Source organism: Pavona decussata, unplaced genomic scaffold (genome assembly GCF_977016875.1).
Source record: "Pavona decussata unplaced genomic scaffold, jaPavDecu1.1 SCAFFOLD_313, whole genome shotgun sequence".
Taxonomy (NCBI): domain Eukaryota; kingdom Metazoa; phylum Cnidaria; class Anthozoa; order Scleractinia; family Agariciidae; genus Pavona; species Pavona decussata.
The window spans coordinates 685,350-712,226 of record NW_028145705.1 but is presented as its reverse complement, the minus strand read 5'-3'; the positions used below and the strand labels follow the sequence as shown (position 1 = coordinate 712,226).

At 38.9% G+C, this 26,877-nt stretch overlaps 3 protein-coding genes and 1 pseudogene across 5 annotated transcripts in view; 1 reads left to right on the top strand and 3 right to left on the bottom strand.

Moving 5' to 3' along the window:
• LOC146454163 (uncharacterized) overlaps positions 1 to 26,877 on the bottom strand; it is a 98,591-nt gene that overhangs the window by 66,209 nt on the left and 5,505 nt on the right. Inside the window, exons 2-3 of the mRNA XM_085095750.1 lie at positions 19,282 to 19,373; positions 17,647 to 17,900 (exon numbers count right to left, since the gene is read on the bottom strand). Coding sequence (XP_084951876.1) covers positions 17,647 to 17,900; positions 19,282 to 19,372 — 345 coding nt within the window. The 5' untranslated portion in view covers position 19,373. The remainder of the gene's footprint in view (positions 1 to 17,646; positions 17,901 to 19,281; positions 19,374 to 26,877) is intronic.
• LOC146454157 (uncharacterized) overlaps positions 2,147 to 26,877 on the bottom strand; it is a 191,454-nt gene continuing 166,723 nt past the window's right edge. The window contains exons 7-8 of one of the 2 annotated variants that reach the window (XM_085095758.1): positions 3,627 to 4,385; positions 2,147 to 3,595 (exon numbers count right to left, since the gene is read on the bottom strand). The gene's annotated coding sequence lies outside the window, so the exon portion shown is untranslated. Of the gene's footprint in view, positions 4,386 to 26,877 lie in introns of both variants that reach the window. The other variant, XM_085095757.1, reaches the window with a different exon arrangement.
• Positions 7,959 to 8,591, top strand: LOC146454165 (uncharacterized; annotated as a pseudogene).
• Positions 20,315 to 26,710, bottom strand: LOC146454164 (uncharacterized). 2 transcript variants are annotated; one of them, XM_085095755.1, is made up of 3 exons: positions 26,477 to 26,710; positions 24,905 to 25,246; positions 20,315 to 22,123 (listed from the first exon to the last, which is right to left on the bottom strand). In XM_085095755.1, exons 2-3 carry the CDS (start codon positions 25,242 to 25,244, stop codon positions 21,120 to 21,122), a joined length of 1,344 nt encoding a protein of 447 aa, XP_084951881.1. In that variant the 5' UTR covers positions 25,245 to 25,246; positions 26,477 to 26,710; the 3' UTR covers positions 20,315 to 21,119. The 2 variants fall into 2 exon arrangements, with proteins under 2 accessions (XP_084951881.1, XP_084951880.1); XM_085095754.1 differs by lacking the exon at positions 26,477 to 26,710 and having other exon boundaries at positions 24,905 to 25,336.

The window sequence follows — 26,877 nt, the reverse complement described above, 5'->3', positions numbered from 1 at the left end:
TTTTTGTCGCTCGCTGTTTTAATTGTCAGTTAAATTGAGTAGTTTTGAGTTAGCACCAATAGTCAAAAATATTTTGCACTATTCCCATACGTGCAACAGGTTTTTTCAATAAAACAAAAACGTGAACCTCACGTTTGCCATAAATACGATTCTAAATCTCTGTATATAATAACGACATTCTTTCTCACTTTTTTAGGTAACGTTTCCGACACTATCCCAGTAGAGTGCAATCCCATATTAATATCTTAAACTCCAAAGGTGATCAGCGTATAATTTCTCCTTACCATATCACTGTCTGATCAAACAGTCAGGCCATGAGAATGAAGAAAATAATCACCAAAGATAAAATGTTCTTAATTCTCCTACCTGGTGCCACAAGTAATAAGCACAGAGGAGTAAGGAGAATGTACATGTTGATATTGCTACTTAAAGGACTAACTGGGTGTTCATGCAAGCAGGCTTCTGGTTGAAAGAAAGAAAACGAAAGGCAGGAAGGACAGAAAGAAAAGATGGAATAATGAATGAAAGAACGAAACAAAGAAAGAAAAAGACTGTTCCTTTTTTTTTGTACTCTTATTTCATTGAGTACTGTTTCTAGCAACATGAACGGGTTCGGTGCGAGGTTGGTGAACAATGTATGGGACGAAATGGTTTTTGAAAATCATTGTTTCACGTGACAAAATTCTCCACAATCAATGGAAAACTTCGCATCGTTGTCCAGGGTCTTCTCTATACCGCCAATTCGAATTCTGTAATGACCCAGGGAACTAGGTTGGTGCACGAGGTCTTTGTGGGATTGCAGCGTCCTTCCTATCGAGCACTGCGCGCCCCTCTTTCCGCAAACTGCATGGCCCTTGACCAAATCGTATTATTCAGTTCTTTTTCCCCATAAAAGACCATTTAATCCATAGCTGCGGTTTTCATACTCCAAGTAACCTACTCCTAGCTGGATTGCCAACAGCGTCCAAAGAACCCCCCCCCCCCCCCCTTCCTTTGTTGTAACCCAACCCGCGGTGGTCTGACTGATTTGTTAGCACTTGCCAGGTGCTGCCAGGAAGTGTAGAGGACGGGAGGTCCAAATTCTCATTTATTGCTGGCTGAAGGCTGAGCTTGTACTAACAGGTACCTATTTTGTATCTTATGAGTAGTACCTTTTGTACTCTCGCTAATCCGTTGTAGTTCTCTTTTTCAACTTGCATAATTCAGTACAGTCCCTTTCGCGTGGGTGATCTAGAGGAAAAAAGTGCGACCACCCGAAGTCTAAGTCCTCGTTTCTGAGCTTGCTCAGATCAGTAAATCATTTTATTACCTTCAACTTTTTAGAGCCCCAAATTCAAACTGTGTTTAGCAGCTATACCGTGCTCTTGTTGTTCAATTGACAAACTACATGTGCTTTTTATGTTTAGTTTTATTTTTACTTATTTGTTGTTAAGTTCATAATCAAGAGATAATCATACAACATTGCAGTTATAGTAATACAACTTGTTTTGATGATTGCTTTGTCAGTGATAATCTACTGCTCTTTAATGAAAGCATCTTACAAAATGCTTCCTTCTGAAGGACCAGTCAACTGATAATAAATTATCATCAGCTTAATTATAGTTAGGTAAATACGATACTACAAAAACGTGAAAGGAGACTTTAAAAAAACTTAAAACCTAGTGATTTTTTAATTACATGGCATGGGATATTTACAGTCACCATTTTCCAACTTGAACTAATTATTTATATTTATCTTTTTATAACATGCTTAACAATTATGGCATAGTATAAAGTAGATGCAATTTACAACATAACTGAAAACATGGCAATTCTCAAGACCTCGCAAATTCAGTTACATTAAACTAAGTTTGAAAAAATTGAACATATCTGAAGGCAGGTAAGGAAAAAAATATTAAAGGACCAAGCAAAAAGCATTTCACAGTCAGTGGTGTACGCTTTAAGTGTCGTTTCGCATATAGTTCTCCAATTGTTAAACTTGCTTGTCTAGTATATCGGTTACACTCTTTAGCCTATAACAAGTGACTTCAGAATATATACTAAATGAATATTTCAGTGCATGAGATAATCTGGGCACCAACTACAATGAACCTTGTACGTACAGCATCATGACCTTGAGCTTTTTCCTCCTGGTTAAATACATTCGTTTCTTTTTCTTTTCTTTTTTGTTCTTTTTCTTTTTTTTTTTTCCTACATTATAGTGTTCTCTAGTATATTTCAATTACAAAAAAGAAGTTGTATAGAATACAGGTTATCTACTAGTTTTACGCGATACGATATTTAAAAAAAAATAGACAAAAAATTACCGCGATAACGACAATGGAATAATCAAGAACAAGAAGACAATCACAAACCATTGCAACAACCTCTCCCAGGTGGATTCAAAACAATGTTAAGCACGTATTTTAAATGCTTTTTTTTTCTTTCAGAATACACAGCTTAATGTATATTTTTAAGATGCAGAAGATACCTTTCGAAGTCTAGATTCCCCACGCATATATTTGAATAGAAAAGAAAGCAGTTTTTAAATGAGTTTCTCAAAACCAAATCCAAAGTAATTACTTTGGCCAATCGCAGCAAACGTAAACAACACAATGAACCAATCAGATCTCAAAGCAAATGCATGTAGCTGGCGTAAAGAGCGGAAAACGCCTACGAGCAAGACACGATTGGTTTTGCTTCTTATAGGTTGAAAAAGTGGCGCGAGTTTTGCTAATCAATCACAGAGTCTAATAAAGGAAAACCGAACCAAACGTGTAATTACTTTGACACTCAAATTAAAAAAAAAAGTACTATGATACTTTGCAGTAAAGAGAGATGGATTTAAACGAAATGTGTCACGGGATCGATTTCGTGTCATTTGGAAAATCCAAAAACGTTGTTGTTTCAACAGAAACATAAATTGTTAGTCTAGTTTTGTTATAAATTACAACCTCAGCGAACGATTAACAACTTATACCAAAACTGTTGATGAGTGTCTCTAGCCACTAGTAGACTCGGTTGGAAGTGAAGGTAGCTTTCAAAACGTAAGGCTAACCCATTTAAAGTTCTTGCATTTTTGTTTCCAAAATAGGCTACGAATCAGTTGATTTTTTTTCTCTCTATGGGGAGCAGGAACATGGCGCAGTGCTGAGAGCAACTCGCCTCTCCCAATAAATAAATGATCAAAACCAATAAAGATAGGTTAAAATAATATAAAAATTTAAACTTAATGACGAGACACTTCATTTTCATAAATATAAAAATTCCAAATTTCGAAAAACATGACTGTTAGAATCGTGTTGCCATGGAAACATCAAAAAGAGCTTCTAAACTCCCGAGATCGTATAGGCTCAATTTACTTAATTAACTAAAAACAGGAGTAAAAATGTAAGACTGAGGTCTTGATTACATTTTTCACTAGAAACTAAAAACTGAAATGCTGCATGAGTCAAGGCACTTTAGTGAATCTCTTGATCAGTTACAAAATGGATAGCCCTCAGACTGAGTATTATGTATCATTGAGTGGCCTGTACTAAATAAAAAGAAAAAGATGTTGTTAAGATAAAAGCCAAAATTTACAAGAATTTCTGCTTTATATTGAAAATATTTTAGCCTTTTACAATTCTCATTGGACCGAAACTAACAGCGTTATTTGAAGACATGCTGCTCGATTTTATTTATTCTCTGGATCATAAGAATGGAAAATCAGGCAGACATTGCCGGACTAGCCTATATCAAATGAAATCAAAATAAGCCATTTCTTATTCCCATTATGAAAGCGAAAGCCAAAATTGGCTCTTTTTGTCTTAATTTCTTTGAAAAAGGAACTCCAATGAAAACACAATTACTAGGTAAAACTGGTCTGCCAAGTTTGTAAATTTGAGGGAGGAAGTTTATGCATGAACCATGATGCCATGACTTGTGATTATCCTGCTTTAGTAATCGGCTCAGTCCTGTCCTGTATCTCGCTTATCATTTATGGCTTTAAACTAAGAAAAATGTTAAAGTTGTTGACACACTGATTCCTTTAAATGTGTTCAAATATAAAGTAATAAGAACCTTAGAAATTTCTAAGCCCCTACTTTACCCTACATTTTGGTTATGTCCTAATCATTGAGGGCGATGGGAAAATTAGCAGTCGACTACTCGAGTAGAGTTGCCTCGGAAAAAGTCTGATTTCTATCGATAAAATTAATGTGTGCGTTTTTCTGTGTCCTTTACTTCTACACATCTACTCTTCTACACTTCTCTCCGATTTAGAACTATTTAGCTTCACCATTTCGAAAATCTCCACAGTCCCACTTCCACGCATACTGGAAAGCGATTGTTGCTAAGATACGCTGGAAGTACACCAGAAATAGTACTTTGTTTTCGTTTTTGCTCAATAAAGAAAAAAAAAAAATCTCTGTCTAGGCCTCAATTGTCAGGACAAAAGAGGATAATTTAATATTTTTATCAAGATATACTTGAGGAAAGAAATGGGTGTTAATACTAAAGTTTCTACTGACAATAGTTTTGATATCTGAAATTCTTATTTAGTATTTGAGTGCTACTTCGCTCTGTGAAGATTCCTGAGTACCTTATTTAACCAACACAAGGAAGGCAGTCATGCAGTATTCTTACAAGCTGGCTATTATGATCCGGCAGCGATTTCTCATCCAACGTTTGTTTTAATTGGTTTTCGCTAGCAATGAAGTCGGAGCCAGAAACGTCTGAGTGCCTACGAACTTATACGACCAAAAAGACAAAAAATAAATAAAACGAGTGGAAAGCGGAGTCCTTAACTGGACGTCGACAGAGTAGGAGTGTTAAGAATCAGAAGATTCCCATTTTTTTTTCAATTGTGACTATGTTTTCGTTTGGTATGATCTACTGAAAACCAAGGGACGGATCGCTTCATTGCCGTTCAAAATTTTTTTATTAGTCACTACCACAGTAGCGCAAACTACCAGGAGAAGGGACACCATCAAGGTAATAAACATAAAATGAAGTACAGTTCCTAACTCTAATAACAGTGGACCGTAAACAAGAGCAATCGCTAGACCGGCGAAAGCAAACCTTCCCATAACTTTTACCATCTGCAACACTGGGATGACTGCTATCCAACCAGCCAGGATGACGACTGCCACAACTTCCTCTGGGTGGACATGAAGAAGCCATTCTTGTTCCTGCTTTGCCTTCAAATCGGAACCAACCAGGACCAAGCCCTCTGTCACCTCGCCAGTTATGACCTTTGTACGTTACATTTCTGTCAGCATTGTTTAGACTTTTGTAGTTTTGGCACTCTATGGGACAGAAAATAGATGATGTCAAGGTCCAGTGAACCACAATTGAGAGAGACAGAGAGATACAGACAGAGAGAGACAAATAGAGAGAGAGAGAGAGAGAGAGAGAGAGAGAGAGAGAGAGAGAGAGAGAGAGAGAGAGAGAGAGAGAGAGAGAGAGAGAGAGAGAGACAGAGAGAGAGACAGAGAGAGAGACAGAGAGAGAGAGAGAGAGAGAGAGAGAGAGAGAGAGAGAGAGAGAGAAACTGACTGAATGACTTACTGAATGACTGACTAACTAAATGACTGACTAACTGACTGAATGATTGACTGAATGAATGCATGAATGAATGAGTGATTGAATGAATGAATAAATAAATGAATGAATGAATAAATGAATGAATAAATGAATGAATGAATGAATGAATGAATGAATGAATGAATGAATGAATGAATGAATGAATGAATGAATGAATGAATGAATGAATGAATGAATGAATGAATGAACGAATGAATGAATGAATGAATGAATAAAACGAACGAACGGACGAACGAGCGTGCGAGCGAACGAACAAATAGACGAACGGGAGGACGGATGGATGGATTGCTGGATGTAAACCAGAGGAATGCATTTTTTTTTTTCTAAGCTTGTGGGACATTATAGCAAGACAATGATTTCCATGATAAGTAAATATAATGCTTATCGAGAGTGCGTGCGAAGGAACGAATGGACGAAGGGGCGGACGGATGGATGGGTCTATGAATGGATGGATGTAAAGAAAAGGAATCCAATTTTCTTCTAAGCTTGAGGGACATTATAGCAAGACAATGAAAAAATAAACAAATAATTTCCATGATAAGTATATATAATGCTTTTTTCCTTCTTTTTCAGAAAGAGTCGGAATTCTTTAGTTGTAAGGGGTGGGGGAACTCCTATAAGGAGTATTCCTTATACCTCAGTAGTAAGGGCTGGACACGTGGTGGCTGGAGTGATTGTGGTGGCTGTTGTGTTGGCCATAGTCACGGCCCGGGAGAGGAGAGTGCTTCACTAAAAAAATAACAGTGGTTCTATTCGTACCTTGCAACGGGTAAATTTGTACCTCGTTGGGAGCTAAAATCTAAAAGAAGCGCTAATTGAGTTGTCGTGGTACCTTTTAAGTGCCTTTAAGGTTAGATGCTCAAATAGGATAAAGATTCATGGCAATACTTTCAAAAAGTCTTTAGCAGAAGTGGTTGTTTGGAAGAGTCATCTTTATCAATATTGAAATTACCAGCGCTAATTGATTTGTTGTCTTAGAATCGGTACCTCTTTGGGGTGTGAGGGGTGGGGGGGGGGGGGGGGGGTTGAGAATGAATCTAGACCATACCCATAAAAGTACATTCTGGTAAATTTTAGGGATGTTTTTGAGGTTTTCCAAGGAGCATCGCCATCACTTTTATAGGGGAACAACCCCCCCCCCCCCTCCCCCCTCCCTTGGGAGGCATGGCCGCCTGTTGACTTAAATTGTGTTTATTCTTTGTTAAGATATCAGACTTAATTAACCTGCCAACAAAATCCTGACAAGATCTTTTAATAGCTTCAGGATTGAAAACCATACCACACTGAACTGAACGCTTCTAAGCTGGTTTACAATAAGACCCTTATGATTGGCCCCAATGGAGTGAGACCGAGCCAAGGAAAATATTCCGGGTCGACGGGAACAAAACTCGCTGTTTCCATGGAAACAGTCATTAAACGATTTCTTAGATCTCTAACTCTGTATTATGCAAGGAATTATAAACATTTGTCACCCTTTCCTGGGCAGGAAATTGAGCTATGGTCAGTTTAGTTCTTCAAATGCTTCTTCTTAAAATTTGGTTTGTGAACTATCTCGAACCATTGTCAAGCAGAGAGATGACGAGAATAATGAACATCTGCTAGGGGATATTTAACAATTATTAATCATCTCTACTTGACTAAAAAATAAAATTAATAATAATAATAATAATAATATTTTTAAATAATAATAATAATGAGAATTCTTTATCAGCATATTTCAAGCAAATTGCTATTCAAAAGTTAAAAGTAGAAAAAAGAACTATTAAAACCTATTTACAATTCATTTCATTGAAAAAGAGACAACTTTCAAGCCGATTTTTTTAGAGAAAAAAATGTCATAAAGTTACAATGCTATTTTTATTTAAAAAAATCAATAATATATACAATAAATCTAACAATAATAATAATAATAATAATAATAATAATAATAATAATATTAATAATAATAATAATAATAATAATAATAATAATAATGATAATATTAATGATAATAACAATAATAATAATAATATTAATAACAATAAAAATAATAAGAAGAATTGAAGGAATATAATAATAAGTATTGATGGAAGTATTGAGGGAAGTATAGGAAGTATTGAAAGAATGTGTGGAGAAGAAGTTTGGAAAGGAAGTACGTGGACTAGAATGGCAGGGAAAATTGCTGATTGAGAGGAACTCTGACTTACAGCTGTGCTTGAATGAGTGTTTCAGTTGGCAGGGAAAGTTGCTGACTGAGAGGAACTCTGATTTACAACTGTACAAGAATGAGTGTTTCAGTTGGCTGAATAAATGGAGATCATGCCCCTCGCACTCTATTGCCGGTGTATTTGAACTGTACGAGCAACTTTTGCCCACAAAGCTATATTCTAGTAAGAAGACATACACGAGTTGTCCCGGGGATGTGAAGTGTAGGCTATGTGGTCATGCCCAAGAAAGTGTCCCGCACATTCTGGCCGGATGTTCTGCGCTAGCTCAGAACAAGTATTTGCTCAGACATAACATGGCTTTAAAAGTCCTGTTCTACGAGCTCCTACGTGACCAAGATCTTCTTGAGGAAGTACCACCATGGTACTCGCCAGTGATGCCAAAGCCGGTGTACAAGTCAGAACAAGTAGAAGCGTGGTGGGATGTACCTGTGTATGCAGATCATCAGGAGGTGCGAGCCAACCGGGTCGATGTGAGGGTTGTGAATCATGAGAGCAAGAAAGTCATGACCATAGAGATGAGTTGTCCATGGATTAGTAATCGAGAGAAAAAGAGCGAGGAGAAAACATGAAGTATGGTCCCTTGAGGTGGGAGCTGAAGGAGCAATATATGAAGGATACGAGGTGCACCAGTATAATATTATCAGGGATGTGCTAGGCGGTTGGTCGAAAGAGACAGAGATTAGTGTGCGATCACTGGTTGGGCGAAAGACTACTCAAGTCCTAGAGAGGATGCAGAAGGCGGTTTTATCGGCAACGCTGAACATTGCAAGACCTTTCAAAGTAGTAACATGATAACGTTTTATTATACCAAGATTGATAGACCAGCCATGAATAGACCAGCTATGACTCTTATACATTTTTATATCGACTATGTATTTTATATATTTTTATATATTTTTTATTTTTTATATATGTTTTTATAAATTATTGATTTATTTACGCGCTATTTTTAAGTTTCGCTTGGCTCACAGGTTACGCTACGCGCCCTGTGGTGCTTTCTTATACTGTGCATACAGATAGTTTTACTGCGCATAATAATAATAATAATAATAATAATAATAATAATAACAACAATAATAATAATAATAATAATAATAATAATAATAATAATAATAATAATGCACGTACTGGCTCTTTAGGGGATATATAGAACCTAATTTCAAGTAACTGGAGACTATTACTAGTTCCGTAAAAATGTCCACTTTATATGATGTAAAGGAATTGTACAGTCTCACCTTCAGGCCTGCAGCTTTTCTTTCCATCCCCCACGTATCCAGGGTTACAAGAACAGCTTTATGAACCAACAGTATTTGTGCAGTTAGCAAGGCTTGGGAGGCAGTCATGAAATCCTTGAGTGCATTCATCGATATCTAAAATATCAACAGAATCACTGATCACATTATTGCATGTGTTAATTTACACCAATGGTTTCTTTGATTTCCCAACGGCGATCCGAGGAAAGATAATAAAAACTTGTTTCCTAGACTAAGTTAAAACTTAAATTTCAACAGCACGATGCCCCTGTTACACTGTCAGGTAGAAAATAGTAACGTTGACAGGAACGCTATCTACACGCATGTATATCTAGATGAGCTAATTGAGCTCTTGAGACAAACATATATACAGTATATTTCAATTAACGTTTTCGGATATTAAACCCTTAAGCTATAAGGGTAGTATAGGTAGCTTTAAACCTTCCAAATTCGGTTGTAATTTCGTGACGACTCTTGAAATTACAACTGAATTGTGAAGGTTTAAAGCTATCTATACTACCTTGTTGTTGGGTAAGCTTGAGGCTTTAATATCTGACAACGTTAATTAAAATAGCTGTATATTGTCATGTCTTAAAATAAAAATATACAAAAACTACCTGCACAGGTATTTCCAAAATGTTGATATCCAACCGGACAGATGCATTCGTATGATCCTTCAGTGTTATTGCATGTTGCATCCAACGGACAGGAAGAACTCTCCGAGCATTCATCTATATCTGGAGGAGAAAGATTGATGACCACATACAGCAATTTAATTATTATTCACTTTTGGAAGATATGGCTCCAATGATGGACTCTAACGGTCCATCTAAACGGTCATCCTGTAGTTTTAAGGTACTCATTTAGACCTAGCCACTTTCTCATGACAACTAGCTAAGTACAGTGTCGCCTATTTTTTAGTGTCACTGCGAATAGCTAAAAGACAAATTTGTTTCAATGGAATCGTTAAAATAATGGTTGGCTTTTGTTAACAGTAAGCCTACTAGTTCACAGAAACTACTGTTAATTATGTTTGGCTGTGGATGCTGTGGATGTGAATGCAAATGGTTGCTACTTGAAAAAATAGTTTGTTCTTCCTTAGAGAAAAACCTTAATATTTTCGTTCCGGTGTTGTAAGAGCGATTACACGTTACAAATAAGATTCTTTGTCAAATATTTGAACAGTTTTGACCAAAATACAGTAAAATATACGTGACAGTGCCCCCTTAAATCCAAACATCTTAGAGGGTGTTTACATGTGAAGACTCGCAGCAGTGCGGGTTTGATACCGGTGTGACAGTGATTTCATACCGTGTTTACCTGAAAGCTAGGACACTTCATGTCGACCGACGTGATTGTCACGCCATTATATTTGGATTGGATACCGAGGACTGCGCATGCACTACCTGTTCCAGACTCCCAGGAGAGTGATTTCATGCTAGAGCGAACAGCCGCAACGCGTTTACATTACATCGATCGGAATGAGTTTTCATATTGGAATGAAAATCTCCCTCCACCACAGTTACCTGGGTGAACTCGCACCGGTATGACTCGATCTGGTATGACATTTTGTGTTTATATCATGTAAACGAATACAGATCCACAAAAATGAACTGGAGTGAACTCGTACCGGAATGAAAGTCGCGCTGGTACCATGCAAACACCTCCTTAGTTGAATCAACCGTTTACCTCAAAAATGGACCACGCCTTGAGCTCCTTTTGAGTACGCTAAATGCAGGCATTGTGTTGTTTTGTATAGCCACGTGTTGAGCTGCCAGCGAGCTTGGTAACAGATGCGTGCTCGATGTTACGGTAATAAACGTTATTAGTAATATTGGTTTTTAAAACTACGAAGTGCGCTTCTCAAGCGTGCAAAAGCGTGTTTAGTAGACAAATTACTTTCAGACGGTAATGTAAGCTGTAGATAACGAAAAGTTATCCATACCTTGACAAGAATATGCATCTCCGGTAAATCCAGGTTTACAACTGCATTTGTACGATCCTTTGGTGTTTTCACAAATGGCATTCGTGTGGCAAGGGCCCAATTTCCTGTTGCATTCATCAACATCTGAAGAAAAAAGATTTCGATGTACTGGGCTAAAATATCAACAATACATCCTTGATAGGCCCCGTATTTTTCCTTTTATTATTATTATTTGCGTGTGTGGCGATGTCTTTAATGTTGGTCATGCCATGGTCTGCAGGCGTGGCGGCTTCATAATACAGCGCCATAATGAGCTAAGAGATCTTGAGGCAGACATGCTCGGCATGGTCTGCAATGATGTCGAGATTGAGCCCGTCCTCCAGGAACTCACGGGAGAGTCGCTTCCAAGCGGAGCTAACAGAGCTCCCAACGCTCGCCTAGACATCCATGCCAGAGGTTTTTGGAAAAGACAAAGGTCAGCGTTCTTTGATGTACGGGTATGTTACCCCAACGCTGGTTCTTATAGAGACCTGGACCTCAAGCAGATATACAAGCAGCACGAGAACGACAAGAAGAGATTGTATACGCAAAGAGTGATGGACGTGGAACAGGGAACATTTACACCATTAGTCTTTATAACAACAGGCGGCATGGGAGAGGAGTGCAAGAGATACCATGACAGGCTGGCAGAGCTAGTCGTAGCGAAGAAAGGAGGGAACTATGCCACCACTGTCTCTTGAATACGTTCTAAAGTATCCTTTGCAATCCTTAGGTCCGCTTTACTCTGTCTAAGAGGGTCAAGAACAGTCAGAAGAGTAATTGGAAGCAACGTTCGAGACGCAGACTTCGAATTAGATAGATGCCTCGCCAAAATCTAGGTCCTATGATTTTTATACATACTTTGTCTTGTTTCTTTTTTTTTATGATATAGTTTGATGGGGTTTTATTTAGGTAAAAATCAATGAATAATAATAATATTGCTGTAATTCGATGAGATTTTTTTTCCCCTTTTCTTTATTATTATTATTATCATTATTATTATTATTATTATTATTATCATTATCATTATCATTATCATTATCATTATCATTATCATTATCATTATCATTATCATTATCATTATCATTATCATTATCATTATCATTATAATGTTCCTGAAAAGTCATGTCCTTACCTTTCTCATGATAATCATAAAATTGTTTGTAAAATGTGCATTTTACATGGGAAACCCCTAATTTTTTCACAAAGCAAACTTCTGGTGCCGATGTTATTTGTGCTAAAAGAACAGCAATGTTGCCTTAACTGCCAGCGAGAAATGGCGTATTGAAATTTTCAAAAGGTAAGGAAATGACGAAAATTGGGGAATCTAGGAAGAAAAATTGCTAGAACTTTGCAAATTTGCCTAACAGATGATAAAGTCATTCCCCACAGCTTCATTTGTATTCCCCACGTTATCATCCATGTTTCAGAAAAGCGACCTTTTGACGAAAAAAAAAATCTAGTGCAAGTATAATGTCTAGTACAGGTTTCAAAGTCAACCTCAAGACGGAATTGCCATTTTTGAGTTAAATGTCTCTAGAAGGACTAAAAATAGATGATAATGCCTGGTCTTTTGTGACATAATAGCTATCAATGTATGCTACACTTCGTGAGGTTATCATGTAAATGGCACGAGTATTATAGAAGTAATGAAAGTTTTAAGACGAAATGTTCAATAGGTAAGGAAATGACAGTTTCTAGAATATCGCTTTCTTCTTCAAAATGAACCGCAGATTAGATGATAAACAAGTCCCGCTTGTTTTCTAGAAAGTTTAGGACGAATGAAAGTGCCAGTTAAGAAATAAGCATTTTCGAACGTTTTACAAATTTTTGACAATTTTTTTCTTGTTTTTAAAGGTAAGGAAATGACAATTTTATTCTAAATTCAAGGAACTCTACATTCGTGTATCTTTTTTTTATTAAGCACTCAACTACTCGGACCTACCTATAAATATAAGACTTGTTCTTGCCTATTAATACTACATTCGTTGACACATAAGACTTAATTGTCATTAGTGCAATCCTCTCGCATTGCAAAGCACTCTAGGTGTTCAATTTTCAACCAAAAATAACTCACAAGTACAAATCCCTCCACCGTGCTGGATTTAAATCATATAAATTCACCATAGTAGGTGCTGAAAGCCAGACATACACAACTAAAGGCCATGCAAAGAAATTGAGCATTTGTCACAAACGAATGGCTTCACAACGAGGGAAAGGTAACTGTGTTTTCTGTAAAAATTGTAAGGAAATGACAATTTCTTTGTTGGTTGATATCTTTGCCCTGTGAAAGAGAACTTTGAGTTGACATCCATAATAAGTATTCACGGAAGGAGACGCAAGCTTTACCTCAATGTCTTAGCTTCTTTTTCATTTCTGATCTTATTACAAAAGAAATTGGTCTCAATTTAGGTAAGGAAATGACAGTTTTGAGAATATCACGGGCAGGAAGATTTTACTTTTTTTGAAAAGTCTTGTTTTTTTATGTTTACGGGAATGATGTAAACGTAATTACTATGCTCCTCTGAAAAAAAATCCTTCCAAGCAATTGCGGAGCTAGAATTTTGTAAAAATTGTGAAAATTTGGTTACCATGGCAACGTCAAATGTCAAGGTCATTCACCGACCGTACTAATTTGTTAACAGGCAAGTTTTAAAAATAGTTACTGAGTTTGGTGGTGTTTGCTTGCATATTAAAAGTTAAAAAGGTTATAAAGGTTCAAAATCAAAGCGGGCAGAATCCCCCTCCCCCCTCGGTCTAGAGAGGGTTAACAGGTGCCTAGAATAGAAACCACAGTAAGATGCCAGTTTTGAGTACTGGGGCTCGCCCCCATGTGTTTTAACAAAAATGCCTTTTAACGAGAACAATGGTGTACACATAACACAAACATAAAAAAATCCCTTTGACCTAAAGATGGAGACATGAAATCTAAATGAAACTGACATCTATTGAACGGGTAAGAATACATTTGCAGGAAAAAAAACTTTTTCATATCACAAAGTTCAAACTTCACAGAAATGATCAAACTTCAAAGTTGGCTTATTTTTGACCAAAAACCCCTGAACCTACCCTTTCGAAAAAAGTCAATTTTTGGACTCAATACGAATATTCCTTTTGGAATTGAATCCTTTCCCAATGGAATCAGTGTGTCCGAAAACGTCCCCTGAGAATGCTTTAGGCCTCCCAAGGGACCAGCGACAAAAAAGTAGCCCATTCTCTGTCAGTTTGCTATCTTCTTGCTCGTCTTGGTCTTCGATTGGATTCTTACATTCCTTGACCCACTTCAAAAAGCTCTCCAAGGAACAGAAGTAGAGCCTGATGGTGGTTCCTTTGAGGTTTTTTTTTTCTTAGTCTTGGTCTGGCTCATTTGTCCCAAATGTCAAAGGACGTGTCCCGCGCTACACAATCCAAACCTGTTCCATGTCAGTCCAACTCTTGGAGTATAATATGGACGTGCCTCGTGTTGTTAAGTGCTTGTGCGACAGGTGTGTCCCCACCCGCAATATGACCCTGGAACCTATAGAATTCGAACTGGCCAAGGGATTTCTCTCGAAGACTGTGGTGCATTTCAGCTTGTTGGTTATAGCTAGTCCTCCCATTTAGTCTCGCTTTTTCGGCTTGTTACTACTTCTTCAACGCCCTCAGAATCTGAGCCGAATGTTGACATGTCGTCTACGTCTTTTTGACCCTTTTCGAAAAACGCTTCCTGAGCAGGGTCGTATTCAGGGTCGTCTTCAGAACTCTTTGACTCAGATTCCTAATTCTCAGAACAGTCGGTAGATTCTGTTTCCGTACCAAAATTGCTGTCTTTGTCGCTCTTTTTCTTTCTTTTCTTTGGAGAGCGCAGTGACATCAGTTTGCAACCTCTCTGCCTTTCTCTTTTTACCATTTTTATTATCATTAGTTTCAGTAAAACAAAACCGTTCCCTGAGAATTGGGGTATAGAAACTTATGTATCCAATCTTGCAAGGTTTTCAACTGCCCGAGTGTTCGGTTCCAACTGCGACAGTGCCAATATGTAATGCCCTCACTAGCGTGCTTGCATTACGTTTCATTGGCTCATCTTGGCTTTACTAAATTATTTCATTCTTTTGGAGGACAAGTAAGTATTCACCTCAGATTGCCCTTTATAACAATTATTTGAATGCGCGGAAAAAGCCATTTAACTATCATGTCCGTATACAGGAGTAGTTTTAACTTTAATTTGTTGATTTCATTTAAGCACAGCTTTGCAATTATTATTTAGTTGTATTGTGTAAAATATAATCACATCCAACGTATTTTACTATTAGTCTATATTTATTGCCAGGGCCTATAATGATATCAGTTCTTACTTTTGCCAAAAACCTGAACCAGAAAACCTAGTGTAAATAAAGGCATCTAACTGGATGAAGGCTGACCAATCGTTGATTTGAAACGGGCCATAATTTTAACAAAAAGCACTGAATGAAGACAGTTTTAGTCAGAAATTACTGCAAACAGGTAAGTCGTCGAAAGTAGTGTCTTTGTTAATGATTCCCCATAAAGAAGAGAAAATGTTCCTGTAAGAAAATGACAATGTAAGGAAAATGCAATTTGTGGTAGGGACATTACATTGTCATTTCCTTACTTGTAAGGAAATGACAAAATTGAGGTAAGGAAATGACACTTTTTTGTAAGGAAATGACATTGTCATTTCCTTACTGTAAGGAAATGACAATTTTTTTGTCAGGAAATGACATTGTCATTTTCTTACTGTAAGGAAATGACACTTTTTTTGTAAGGAAATGACAAAAAGTAAGGAAATGACAGTAAGGAAATGACGGAGGAACATCATCATTATCATTATCATTATCATTATCATTATCATTATCATTATCATTATCATTATCATTATCATTATCATTATCATTATCATTATCATTATCATTATCATTATCATTATCATTACCATTATCATTATCATTATCATTATCATTATTAATATTATTATTATTATTTTTCTTTTTTTTTTGTTTCTTTGGTTTCTTCAATACAATACAATACAACCTTCAATGGTACTCCCTAAAGAAGGCTTTTCAGTGACAATAGGTCTAATAAGCATGATATAGCTTGATTAAGTCACTTTAAAAATCCGAGAATTTTCATCGTGTACTTATCATCTATTTCATAGCATTGAGTAGTTGGCTGTTTCACTGAGTATTAGTAAGAATAAACTTAAGTGCGAACTTGGTGACGTAATTTTCAGGCCAAAAATGACAACTCATTCTGGTCATAATAGAAATTTTAACAAGTTCTTTTCTCGAATAGACTAAGTTGTACTTTAAATCAGTGCGTAGCAAATTTGTCTTCAACTTTGCAACAAAGTGGTTTAAAAATGTCCCTTGATCCTTTCTGTCGCAATCGAAAATCGAAGGGCAAATTATAGCTGACTAAATGAGCTAAATAAACTTATAGTATTTACCTTTTTCACAATTTCCTCCTGTAAATCCGGATGCACATACACAGAGGTACTTTTTGTCAGTGTAGCCAGACAGGCGTTGTTGATGCAAGGTTTCATGATCGAGCAAAGATTCTGATGGGCAAAAAATAAACACCTTTGTATTACACCGCTTCTATTCTCTCAAGCTAGGTCACAATATCAAATTTAAACTGACGAAGGAGGCACATAGTACTGAACTGGTTATAATTACTTAATTAAAAGCAAGTCCGCGTAAAATATTTTTTTTTGGTTAAAACCTACTATAAATGTAAATGCAGGGAAAAAGTGAAAAGTAAAAGCAAAGCGAAAGCAAAGTGTCAATCACATGACTAACCAAGAAAGGCGCTAAGACTTGCGATATGCTTCAGCTGCTCGAGGCACAGCTGAATAATTTCAACATACAATTTCGATAAAACGAAAGGAGTACGATGTGCCTGCCATTTGGTGTTGTTTATTTTGTGTAGTGTTTTGGATCTTGTAGTATTTCAGTAAAGAAAAAGATTTCTTTTTCATAAGACAACTTGAAAACTAGAGTTCAAGAGCCGAATTAACGTAAAGTCTTATATCTCAAAACGGCGCTGTAGCAGGCCCTTAGATGTTTTTTAAACAATTCACCGTTCAAAAATTAAGCATTCATTTTGATTTAAATGTCAATACTAGGGTGTTTTCCATTTGTCAGAACTGACCAGCCAGACTGGCTCGTCTGATTCATCAATGGAGTCTATCATTGTTTGAAGGGCTGATTCCTTGAATTATTCAAAATGACACCTTCTGAGATCTAGTGTGTCATTTTGAACCAATTGAAAAGTGTAGCGCAAAAACTGTCATTCGAATTGGAGCGTTCCGTTTGCAAAATAAATGAACTGGCTGGACAGTTCTGACAAACGGAAAACACCCTTAGTATCGACACTTATTTCCTACCTAAGTCCGCTAAATCAGTGATTTTCCCTACAAGTTGATTCGCTATGCTTTTGAGCAAAGTTCACTTCTTATCTAACCAGTTTGTTGACCATGTTTGGTCCCGGGAAGTTTTTGTCCTTGGAGCGGGATTATGAGTTGTTAAATCTGTTGCAATTAGCCAATCAAAAGTTCAGTTCAGTTCAGTTTGAATTATCACACTTTTTTAGAGATGTTAAAAACCCCGTTATTTTCAAACGCATAACTATTTATTTATTTTTTCAGATCTACAATTCATACCTCAGTGGCTCCATATGTCCAGTCAGGCCTCCTTATTACGTCTTCCGGATGCTGGAAGTGATCCGAATTACTCAACTCACAAATTATTTTGTTATCAATTGGTGGTCCAATGTTGACTGAAACGCAGTCACTCTCCATAAGGCAATGATGTTCACATAATCGGAACTTGTTTTCAATGGTCAGATTCAAAATTATGTGACCTTCCAGGTAAAAGCCATGCTGAGGTGGCAGAAATTTGATAGTTCGACAGCTCCCTACGAAAAAAATAAAGTTCTTAGTCATAAACACTGTTATAATTAATGATGTAATAGTAGGTGGCTTATTTTTAAGGGGTCTGGTACTCTGTTTTAAGCCTACCTCAGATTGAACGGTTGATTTGATTTGATTGTAAATCTGAAACTTGATTAAATAAAATAAAATGAAAAATCAAGGATGAATAAAAAATTCTTTCAAAGGGAGAAAGAAAGAAAGATCGAAGGGATTTTTAACTTAAAGCTAAGGCTTTGTGATTGGCCTTTTTCGTTATGTGGTGTGATGTTCGCGTGATTAGGATCAGGGTCCAAACAAAATCTGTCGTTACATTTTACGACAGCACGAATTCATATTCATTACAATGCATGTAGCTATTAAAAGCCATCACACTTTTTACAGGCATCGTTGAGGTTTTACAGGCTTTCTCTCCACAGCTGCTTAGTTAAAAGTTGCGTAAATAACTGCAAAGGTCTTTCTTCTATTTAATCTTTCCCCCGCAGTTCAGACACATATTTCATGTAGTCATAGTCATAGTAATATTTTTGTCAACCGAAGTCGCAAGGAGAAAAGTGAACATGAAATTTAACTTACTACCGCTTTACTCATAGTTCCTTGAATGCGAAAACTATAAACCATATTCATCGATTTCTTCACCCTCAGTTTGTTCCTAACCAGAGATAAGACATTTTCTATCCCAGGTCTTTATTTTCTAATCCTTGATAAGTTCTCTACTTGTTTAATATTCAGCTAGAGTACGCAACATCGAAAAAACTGCTACTCTTTTAAAATTGGCGCGAAGGAACAAGCGCTCTTTAGTTAATTTAGTTCTTTAAGTCATTCCGCATATCTCGTATTTCGCATAATTATGCCATTCCGCACTTCATGTCACATGCCAGTCCACAAACTCATTCGCTTTTATCCCCATCCGCTGGTGAACCAGCAGTATGTAAGACAGAAAAATCGTCATGATTAAAGATTTTATCTAAAAAAACGAGTGACAATGGGGATCGAAAGTTTAAGTGCCAGGATAAAACAAGTCAGATTAACATTCAGACTTGGTCACACACGAAATCTCAAATTTTGAACTCTGCCTAAACTAAAATTCTCGCTCAAAATCCATTTGACTTTTTGCATGTTCAGACAGTGATAGCTTAGCGGAATCTTTTCCCAATGAATTGCATTAAAAGAGAAAGAGAATAATATTTAGCTTCCATAATCAGTAACGATTCTATGAACGTTGTGTATGCACTGATAGTTTAACGGCCAGGCAAGTTAACGGAACGTTAGAGAAGCAGGCGTCTGTAAGTCTCACGTCTTAGACGATGACATAAAAACAGCTAATGACGTTTTGAATTAGCAACAACTTAAAACTCGTTTTCTTACCTTGCTGGGCATCAGTTTTGTATTGTAACCAAGCTCCCCAAAGAGAACAGAGGAATAGGAAATCAAAAATGGAGAGGTAACAACCTGCCATACTTGAATAGAAAAAAAAAATAGAATAAATTAAATGAGAAATTTAAAAGCACCAACAAGAAACCGATAAAGATATATGCTGTATTCATCATTCCAGCTATGAAAAACTCTTTGAGCTCCTACAGAAAGAATACTTGGAGGTACCTTTTCCGTCCCCACAGAAAATTTATTTCAAGTGAAGTTTCGTTTTCACGTGAAAGAGAAATGAACTAAAATTTAAGTATGCTAGCGCTTCTTCGACAAATTATCCACAAAAATTTGTTTACATTTGTCTGTTAAGCGAACCAGCCGTGAACTGCTACTAAAAATAGTTCGCGGAAAAAAAAAAAATACAGGGAAATGTATTGAAAGTTCAAAACACGACTAGACGCTTTCTGGCACACCTACTTTTCTCCAATTTTTTTTCTGAAAATTATTTTAGTGCCAAAAGTTTCCAATTTATGAATTTTTCAGAAGCGATGTTTTATGAAAATTATTTCACATCGGATTTCCAAACAAACACTGGTATTTCAAGCCTGATTGCCTACTCGTCAAAATGGCGTCGAAAACCGTGATCAGGCCTATTTGTTAGGGCTAGTCACAGGTTTCACGGGTGTCTCCACGGAAATCTTGCGTACGCGCGCTTCTTTCGATTAAACCACGGAAAACTATAAAGCTTATTAAACGAAAATTGTAAAAATCTCAAGGTTTTTAATTTTTGGGGTAAATACGCGCTCAGAGGCCTGCAAACTCAACATGAGCGACACGTCAAGGAAATAGTCTTTTGAATTTTGTAAAAGCCCGACACACGTAAAGGCATTAATATCTGATTAACATTTTGGCCAAATTACGTTTTTTATCACGAAACCCGCGTGTCTCTAGTGAAACGGGACCCGAAGCTCTGCGTGACGTCGCACTGGTTTGCTGACGAGATTGACGGGAGATAAAATGATAACTGCTAATGTGGGATAAATTGGCCACAAAGTGACGCTTTTATTTCACCCGACATCAAGAATATCGATATAATAAACATCACGCAATCTCTTAAGCAAAGGTGGGGTTAAATATCGGCCACCGCCACAAAAATGTGGCAACCCCACCAAGACGAAAAGCAGAGCCTGGATATCACCGGTGACAAACCGAAGAGAACGGTAACGATGCGAGCCCATGACTGACCAACGTTACGTTCAACATGAAAACGATATAGCAGTGTAAATGATATAAACGGTGGCGGGCACAGCCCGTGAAAGAGACAAACAATTGAAGCAGTCTGGAGCAAGCTAAGAAAACCATATCAGTATCTAGATCTAGGAAAAATTAAAGACAACATAACCAAATACTACTATTCGAAATCGCTAAGCAGTCAGACAAATGAATGCCGAGGATGAACCGACAGCCCAATGTCTGACTCAATTCATCCTGGACGCAATCTGTAAACAATTGTCAGCTTGACGAGCGTGAAAAACAAATTATTCTAAAACGAGGAGGCGAATTAGCAGCCCATGACTGACCTAAGTCGCCTACCCGCGTTATGTAGGAATTTAAAGCCGTAGAATTTATAATCGACGCAAAGGCGAATGCACCGAAGCGGCGAATTAGCAGCCCATGACTGACCTAAGTCGCCTACCCGCGTTATTTAGGAATTGAGAGCCGTAGAATTTATAAGTAACGCAAAGGCGAATGCACCGCAGGCAAGAAATAAGAAAGGGTAGCAGCCCATGTCTGAACTACGCCATGACCCATTCATCCCTAAATATATTACTTAGTAGTTAGTTGGCATGTAAAGTGCCCGACCTGATGTAGAGCTTGAATGCGTCGGACTTCCAGCGACCAAGAGCCCGGATTTGAGCGTCGGAGTAACCATTCTCAGCTGCAAGACAAGCGGCCCCTATGCGGAAACTATGACTTTTATATCGAGAAGTGTCGAGCCCACAAAAAGTTAAACAACGACGTAGCTCAGAATTGAAATGGGTAATAGCAATAGGGCTCCCATCAGAACAGCAGAAAAGTGGCCCGGGCTTATTGCCTCTTAACCGGCAATACTCGAGGAGCGATTTTACCGGGCAGAATGGAAGGGAATCTTCGCGTTCAATAATGATATCATGGGGCCGATTGTCCGTGTTATGTTTAAAGCGAGCAAGTGTGATCTTGACTCTGCCGATGTCAGCTGAACTCGTAAGAAAGCTGACGTTGCAGTATTGAACAACGCTATCAGAACAATCGAGGCTTTTGGTCGCTAGCTCTCCGACACGGAAAAACCCGTAAAAAGCTAATAAAAACATGGTGGAAAACGTAGTGCGCTGAGAGGCCGAAGAGTTGGTATGCTGCAATGAGCGGACCAGTTGATGGAGAACAGATCGTGTAATGGGCAGCCTAATATCAGCCGACTTCGAGCGACTGATAGCCCTCATAAGTTTTTGAATGACGAATGTTTTGGTAGGATCGTGTATACCGGCTATTTTGTGTACATAACTAATAGCGGAGAGATAAGACGTTACGGTTGCGGGTGCCAATTTTCGGGCGTTAAGATAGGAAATGAAAAGGGCCAAGGAAGCGCAGGTCAGGGGGAGCGAAGGGGGAGCTGAAATAAAATAGTGTGTGTAAAACTCGGTAAAGACTGCCCACGTTCTCTGATACATTTTCCGAGTAGCAGAAGATAAGGAAGACTCAAGCAGAGCACTCAGGTTAGTGACCAACTCTCCGGCAGAAGGCTCTCGGGCACAGCCGTCGGAAATTCGTCCACCCCCGGACACAATACCTTGAACTTGTCGACCTGAAACCGGGAAATGTAATCGGCGGGAGTATTGTGAACACCTTGAATATGCCTAGCTCGAAACATTGTGTTGTGTCGCAAAGAGGTTAACACCAGGTCACGGACCAATTCTCGGTTTTCACGTGACGTCACCAAATTCTAGAATCCAAAACTGGGAGGGGTACAAAATTTTTACCTTCATTCAAGGAAAGATTACCTAAAAATATGTCTGTTCACAATTTCTAAGCTCGATGTCGTGCTTCCTTTTCAAAATAGAACAGTTTCAATTTCCGAGTTTCCATCGTGCGTGACATAAGGAGGACGGCCGTGACAGAGCTTTTCCGTATCTTAAAAATGACTCTTCGGGTGATTTTCAGCATTCTAAACAATTTAAGTTTGAGGAGAAATATTAATCTAAACATTCGAAAATTCACAAGGGCAAACAAACCTCTTTTCTGGCAAAAGTCAACTCCAGATGTTTTTTCGTATTTCCGGCCGCCATGTTTGTGCCCCTCAGAGGGACACAAACATGGCGTCTCCATACTAAGCTCTGTAAATTTATGTGGAACATTTTGTCAAATAACTCGAGTACAGAATGCCGCACAGACCTGAAACTTAGACAGATGCCTTATTAATTTATCTTCCATACCATGTCAATTTCTTGACTTCATTCATGAAATGGTTTCGATTTTTTTTTTCAATGGCGTGACAGTGAAAACCGAGAATATCATCACCAAGTTGTGTTTAGAAGTGTGATGATTAATGATGTCAACCAAAGCAGCATTATCGGTGTTAAAAATGACACATCTGTTGGCCATCAAAGGCCCCCAGATGCGCAGAGCGATAACAATCGGGAAGAATTCTAAAAAGGTGATATTAAAATGCTTCCATGTTTCCGGCCACGCGCCGAAGAACCAATGCTTACCAAAGATAGCGCCATAGCCCTTCGAGCCGGCGGCGTCAGTAAATAACTCGAAAGGATTCGAGACCTCCCATAACTCAGTATAGAAAAAGGTCTTACCATTAAAGTTTTGTAGGAAAGAAAGCCAAACCTGAATGTCAAATTTCGTTTCCTTAGTCAAGCGAATACGGTGATGAGGGCGCTGGATGCCCCTGGTAAGATTGATCATTCGGCGAAGAAAAGCGCGGCCGGGGATGACAACCGAGCAGGTAAAATTCAAAAGGCCTAGTAAAGACTGAAGCTCGCGAAGCGTTACTTTACGCCTCATATAAAAATGATGTAGTAGCAGCTGGCATCAGTTTGAAGCTTATCTTCCGGTAACCTAGCTTCCTGTCGCACCGAATCGAGAGTGATACCAGCAAACTGTAGCGTGTTGAATGGCCCGACGGTTTTCTCCTGTGCTATTGGAACCCCGAGATAGCTACACATGCGAAGGAAATTGTCAAGATCGGATTGACATTTTTCCTTCGTAGGGGCAATGAAGAGAAAGTCATCCAAAATGTGCACAACACCTGAGGCATTGAACAAATCTTTAGATAGCAACTCGAGAGCTGAGCTAAAAGCTTCGAAAATCGCACAGCTGGAACTACATCCCATTGGCAGAGCGCGATCAAAATAATACTGGTTAGCCCATTTCATGCCTAATAGAGCATGATCCTTAGGGTGAACCGGGATGATGCGAAATGCAGATTTAATATCGGTCTTAGCCATAAAACAGCCAGCTCCTAACTTCTTGATGACAGATATGACATCACTAATAGACGCATAGTGAACTGATGAGAATTCTTCAGGAATGTAATCGTTAACAGATGAACCCTTAGGATACGACAAATGATGAATTAAGCGAAATTCAGAGGGATCCTTTTTGGGAACGATGCCTAAGGGAGAACAGCGTAAATTCGGAAAAGGAGGTGAAGAAAACGGGCCGGCTATTCTGCCCGCTTCGAGCTCCTTTTCTAGTTTAGCGGTAACAACGTGGGGTTGCTCTTGTGCACTCTTCAAATTAGGGGATTCGAAAGGGCGCCTTTCCCCCATAAACTTAATTCGAAAACCAAAAGAAAAGCCATCAATCAAATATTGTTTTAAAGCTGGAGCATAACCCTGCAAAAGAAAATCAAGCCTTTCCACCCTTACGGGGGTAACCGGACTGCTGAGTAGGGGGATGGGCTTGTTTGGCTCCGGGGCTGGCAGGGGGGGGCGCGTTGTGAACTAGGGGATGAACATTGACTTGAGGGGTGGGGTGAACCACATTTGAAACAAACGTGGTCGTAGCGGCACCCACCACAGAATCGCCCGGCGTGAAATGCCCAACAAGTTCCCTTCGGAAACGACTGGCGGTTCCGAGAGCGCGTGGAGACCTTATCAGAGGGAACCTGCGGTCGAGCACGAAAATTTGTCACTGCCCTTAGCCATAGTTCCCAATGAATAGTATCCCAAGGGTATTGGTCGGGAGCTGACTGTCTTATGTAACGAAACTGTTCGTCATAAAATGACCAGTCACCTGGCCTCGCAGTATTTCATTAACTTAGGAGCCTCAGTAGGAAATTTCTCGACATAAATAGCGACAAAAGTATTAAAAGCTGACAACCACTGACTGAGGTTATGAATCTTCTTAGGTGGCTGGCTAGGTTCTAGTGTCAACTGGGGCTGAGTAGACGACGTACTTGAGGGAGTTAGGGACAGGGAATAACGATCGGTATTAGGGGACAACGAAAGCAACCCGCCAAAATCAACATATTCGTTACCCCAAATTTTTGCTTTGAGTTTTGGGTTGACTCTAGAGCCGAGAGCTATGGCTATGCTTGAAAATGGCTGCCGAGGGGAACTCTGAGGCTGAGTACCTTGTGTTATAGCTGTGATATCCCCTTGAATGGCCTCACTGGCGGAACGTTCCCCATCATTTTCAACAGGAGGAATTGAAGATGCTCTGAGGTCTTGAGTCAAGCTGCGGGTGCCCCTGGGTCCCAACGCCTGTTGTATCGCCTGGGAAATGGTCGTCGAGATGGAGGTGGATAGCGTTTGCAGATCAACTGAGATCAAGTTCTGGTTGTGATGGTTGCTCTGGTTTTGAGAAGCAACAGCGTCGTCTGGAGAAACTTCAGAAAGGTCGGAGCCTCGCGTGCGTTTCGTTCTCCTTTGCGTGTTGGACTGATCGGAATGTGCACGCTTCTTGGGTGGCATGGCTTATCAATAAAATTTCTTAGATAAGAAACTAGATTACGATAAAATAAAAATAATAACGTAAACCGCAGAGGGACAGCGCTGGAAATAATGCGCTTCATAGCGACGGAAATGAAAGAAAAAATTATCAGATCATTTAGCGCCAGAAGTACTACAGTGCCTAAGGCAAAGGCAGAATACCGAGCGCAAAGGACACACCCAAAAACTGAGCGGTCGGAAAGGATTGTACACTCATGCGGTAACTGCCAGTACCTAACATTGAGCCAGAGCCAGTAAAATAATTATACGTGTACAGCCAAAAAGGAGTACATACGTACATACATACGACTGTATAACAAGTCGTGCAATCAAACAGCTTTGTAGCTGAGTCAAACGTAGCCGCGCCCAAAAAGGGGCGATGGCTTACAGCAAATATATAAGGCCGACACAAACAATAGGTGAACGTGTCAATAAAACATCAAAGGCTCGGCATAGGGCACAACTGAGAGCTGGCAAGACATGTAAAGATCTGTATCAGAATGAAGCAAACTTAACAAACTCCTTCCGAGGAAAGAGAACTTGGCAAAAGGCGCAAAGATCGCAGGACTGCCCCTCTGAGACTACGATATAGCTTACGCTGTCCCCTAGAGTTCAAATGAACGCCATCGGGTGTATAAAAAATGTCTTTCGCCTGCCAAAACCCTCTATGGCCCCAAAACATGGCATATGGTATAGGATCTAACACAACCCTTAGGTATCGTGTTAACATGCCGACCTTTGTGTTAAAAGCCTCAGCTGAGAATCGGCGAATAGTCTGGCACACGCACACCAACTGCACCCCGCATGAATCGTGTAGGAAATGGACAAACTCATCGATTGCTGAACCAACACGTAAGGGCGAAAGAGTAACGAGGTCATTACTGCCTAGTTGGAGAATGACGACATCAGGGCGAAAGGAATGAAGGACATGTGTGTCGAATTTTAACGTCTTTTCGACTGTTCTACCCCCAACTCCATGCCAACGTATTAGGACAGGCAAAGAGATTTGAAAGTCAAGATCAAAATCGTTGGAATTATTCCGGACGAACTGCTTTAAGCGCTTAATAAAGGAATGTCCGAGAATCAATACACGGGGGGTGGAGTTAGACATGTCCCAACTATTGCCCGAAAAAACCTGCGCAGCTGAGGTCAAACGGTACAAAAGAAACACGGTAGAAAAGAAAAACGAAGAAAAAGAAAAATGTTTAACTTGCCTGAAAAAATAATTCTTCTACAGTACCGGAGATCTGCGTTCGGATGTTAACACGATGGGAATGAAGGCGAGAAGGACCACGAGATAAATTGATCTTGCCTATAACCTCGGTGTTATTAGATATGACCTCATTTCATTGGCTTAAGTTCTATGATTGACAACGCTCCTTGCCCCATGCAACGGCACACCTAAATTAACTATCACGGGCCTCGAGATAAAATCACATTATGCTTATGTCATAATGTTGGCCTATTTAAAGATGCGGAATTCGCGTAAAAGCAAAAGCCGTGTTTTCGGCTTTGAAACATTTTCAGCGTTTTCGCACGACATTAAAATTATTGTCAACGCGCTCATGCTGCCGGCCAATCAAACACAAAGAATCATTCCCGGCGGAGTTCCATT